The sequence below is a fragment of the Parasteatoda tepidariorum genome, chromosome 3, assembly GCF_043381705.1.
Source record: "Parasteatoda tepidariorum isolate YZ-2023 chromosome 3, CAS_Ptep_4.0, whole genome shotgun sequence".
Lineage (NCBI taxonomy): Eukaryota > Metazoa > Arthropoda > Arachnida > Araneae > Theridiidae > Parasteatoda > Parasteatoda tepidariorum.
In genome coordinates this window covers 95,621,066-95,624,491 of record NC_092206.1, presented here as the reverse complement: position 1 = coordinate 95,624,491, position 3,426 = coordinate 95,621,066, and the positions used below count along the sequence as shown (strand labels likewise).

At 30.0% G+C, this 3,426-nt stretch overlaps 1 protein-coding gene across 1 annotated transcript; it reads right to left on the bottom strand.

Moving 5' to 3' along the window:
• Positions 1-2,468: 2,468 nt before the first annotated feature.
• Positions 2,469-3,215, bottom strand: LOC139425305 (general transcription factor II-I repeat domain-containing protein 2-like). Its single transcript, XM_071179283.1, has one exon. It carries the CDS (start codon positions 3,213-3,215, stop codon positions 2,469-2,471), a length of 747 nt encoding a protein of 248 aa, XP_071035384.1.
• Positions 3,216-3,426: the final 211 nt, after the last annotated feature.

Here is a 3,426-nt window from a genome sequence, read left to right as displayed (position 1 = left end):
TATAAAGAAGCTGTTAATAAAAAATTTCTTCGTTTATTTTGAGTAATGCACAGTGCACAAAATAAGAACGGACCACACTGAATAACGTTTGATCGAATGATCGGATCTTCACGTTCTAGGACACAATCTTAATTAGAAAAGGGGATGACCAAAAATATGCAAATTAGTTTGTTCAAGCGATATTTTAAGTTAAAAAAGTTTGATAGTTAAGTTTTTATAAATATTTATTATTTTTTATTATTTTATTAAATAACAGTCTAAAAATTCTAAATTGTGCGGTTACAATTTTTAAGTCATTTTAAAATGTGTAATTTCTTTCCATGTTCCCTTCTTTCAGTTAATTTATGTTAATTTTTAGATAATTAAAACGGGAGATCCAGCTGAAAAAAAATATACTTATTTGGTATTTACACCTTTCTGCTTTTAATCTAAGTTCAAAAGAAGCAAAAGCTCTTTGATTTTGCGCTGGGTATGAAGAGGTTGCGAGTGATAAAAGAACCTCCCGTGATTGGCATGGCTAGTTTTGACATTAAAGACGCTCTTCGTTCTGGCTGTCCATTTGAGTTCGATGAAGAGCGATTATACTAAATTTTGCAACGATCAGGTAAAATGGCAGAGAAAAAAGAATGATCACATACTATAAACTTTTGAAAAACTTAAAAAGAATCGACTGGAAGTTTACTTTCAACAAAATCTTTTATAATTTAAATTTATAATTGACACTTTTTATTAATGCTTTACTATTGCCAAAAGTATTGCTTGAAACTTTTCATAATTATTGAACATATGGTGAAAATGTCATGAATTTCATAAAGTTTTTATTTTTAATTTAGTTCAGGAAAAAATTCAATCTAGATAAAAAGGGGCCCATTCTCTAAAACGAGTTTAAAGTACAAAATAATCTAATATAATAGATTTAAACTTTTTTAAAAATATAATTAAAACATTAAAGCGTTTATGAATATGTGTAAAACGATTAGAAAAATAGTATTTAATTTAAAAATTTTCATGTTTTAGATTAAATTTGAGACAATAAAAAAAACTATAAATGCTAAACAAAATTCCTAAATAATTCAACATAGTTAACAAAGAAAGTTAAATTAATAAATAAAACGATATATTTCAACTTTTTCTCTTGAAAACCAGAATACTTAGTCTTTCAAAAGCTTAAAATAATTTATTTCATTTAAACCTGTTTTCAAGGAAGTGCTTTATTTCAGGAGTAAATTTGAAAATTTGAGAAAAATAAATCTAATTTTTAATGAAATTAATTTAAATACATATGTAATTTTTTTAGCCACCAAACTCTTATTTCATTAAGAAATAATTATAGAGTAATTTATACAAAATACTCTGGTTTGACTGTTTAAATTTTTTTTAAGCAGTTTGTTTGATATGCTTTAAAAATACCTCTCAAATTATATCTTAAATAAAACTTTTTAACTATTTAATACCATTCATGACGGTGGTTAGAGCAAATAAATTTTTTAATTTCGTTCATAGACACTAGTATCCAATATTGAATAAAATAAATGTCGTTCGGTTTGATTGTTTTAAACTATGAAAACTCCAATTTTTCTTTTAACTTAGACTTATATGTGTAGTGACTCGAACCGTTTGCTCATCAAGTATAGGTTAGTGCAGTGGTCGGCAAACTTATTAGCCAAAGAGCCAAATATGAACATTACAAAAAATTTTTAAAAAATTGGGAGCCAAATCTGCTTGTTTAGTAATCTTTTATTACACTAAATAAGTAGTACACTAAATAAAACTAAATTTCATGCTCAATAAGTATTTATTAATGCGAACAATGTGCTTGCAATGTGCTCGGAAAGTTTGAGTAAGTCAGGTTTGCATGTTGTTGTTTTTAATTTTAGGCATGATTCCAAGTTCTCATCAATAAGACGACTTCTCAGTTTACTCTTGATAATGTTCATGCTTGAAAAAGATTGTTCGCATATATATGAGGAACAGAAAAGGGAAAGAACAACAAACGCTCAGCTTTTTCAGCTGATCGTAAGACTCAGGAATAGTATTCCTAGCGTTGAAAATGATCGCGTCTTTCTTCTCCAGGTTATTCAAAGCAGACCATTTTTTCTTCTCCAATATTTCCAATTTAACGCAAAGACGTTCGAATTTAGAGCACCATATTTCCTTGTTTTTTAAATCCAGCAATTGCATTTCAAAGCTGCCAATGAAAATTTCAAAAGGAAAAAATTTCAACTCGGTTATCGTAGCATTAAGAGGATTTTTGACAAATGCTAAAGTTGCTCTGCTGTTTTTAAATTCCTGAAAACTGCTGAGAAATGCCTCCCTCATATTTAAAATTATTGTATTAAAATGGTGTTTATCAATAGAGGAATTACTTTCTTGGCGATGCTTCAGCAGGCTCGGAAAGTGAAACAATGTTTCCCTTTCAAACTCCTGAGCAAAAATAGATAATTTGTTTTCGAATGTTATTACTTCTTCTAACATCGAAAAATTAAGTTTCCTTTTCCCTGTAGTTTACGATTAAGCTGATTTAGATGAGACTTAACGTCTACCATGAAATGAAAGCTTTGGATCCACTGATCGTCTGTTAGTTCTGGATAGTGAACTCCCTTCTCAAGGAGAAATGCTTTAATTTCCGGAGAAAGGGACGCGAAACGTTTTAAAACGTTCCCTCTTGATAACCAACGTACCTTGTTATGAAGTAGAAGATCAACGTACTCACTCTCCATTTCAAATAAAAATTCTTTAAATTGGCGATGATTAAGAGTTTTAGCTAAAACGGAGTTGATAATGGTAATCACTAATTCCATAACTTTACAAATTTCATCCGGAAATGTTCGCGCACAAAGCGCTTCTTTGTGAATGATACAATGGTAAACAAGTATCTCGTGATTAATTTTTTCTTTCAAAATAGCAACAAACCCTTTTCTTAAGCAGGTCATACTTTTGGCCCCATCTTTTGAAATCGACACAATTTTATCGAGGGGAATATGATGTTTATCCATACACTCAATTACAGCATTTGCGGTATCTTCTCCACGCGTCTGACCTTTGAGTGGCAATAATCCTAAAAGTTCTTCGCTAGCTCCTGAATGAGACATAAATCTTGCAAAAAGTAAAACTTGCGCTGTATCATTTATGTCACAAGACTCGTCAACTGCTATTGATAAAGCCGAAACGAATTTCAGATCTTCGATATGCTGGGTGGTTATATTTGAACACATTTTAATTATCCTATCTTTAATGGTTTTGGCAGACAATGGTACCTCTTTAATTCTTTTCAAAATATCTGCTTTGTTCTTAAAATCCCGAATTAGCTCCTCGGATTAATTTATCAAAATAAGATGTAATTTTCTTCTTACCAAGTTTTTTTTTTAATGAAAATATTATTACGCCTTCCGTGGATATTTATGCCAGAGCTGCAACTTAAGGAGC

Bases quoted from the DNA above. Each gene is read 5' to 3' on its own strand.
- LOC139425305 (XM_071179283.1), bottom strand. From the start codon at position 3,215: ATGTGTTCAAATATAACCACCCAGCATATCGAAGATCTGAAATTCGTT.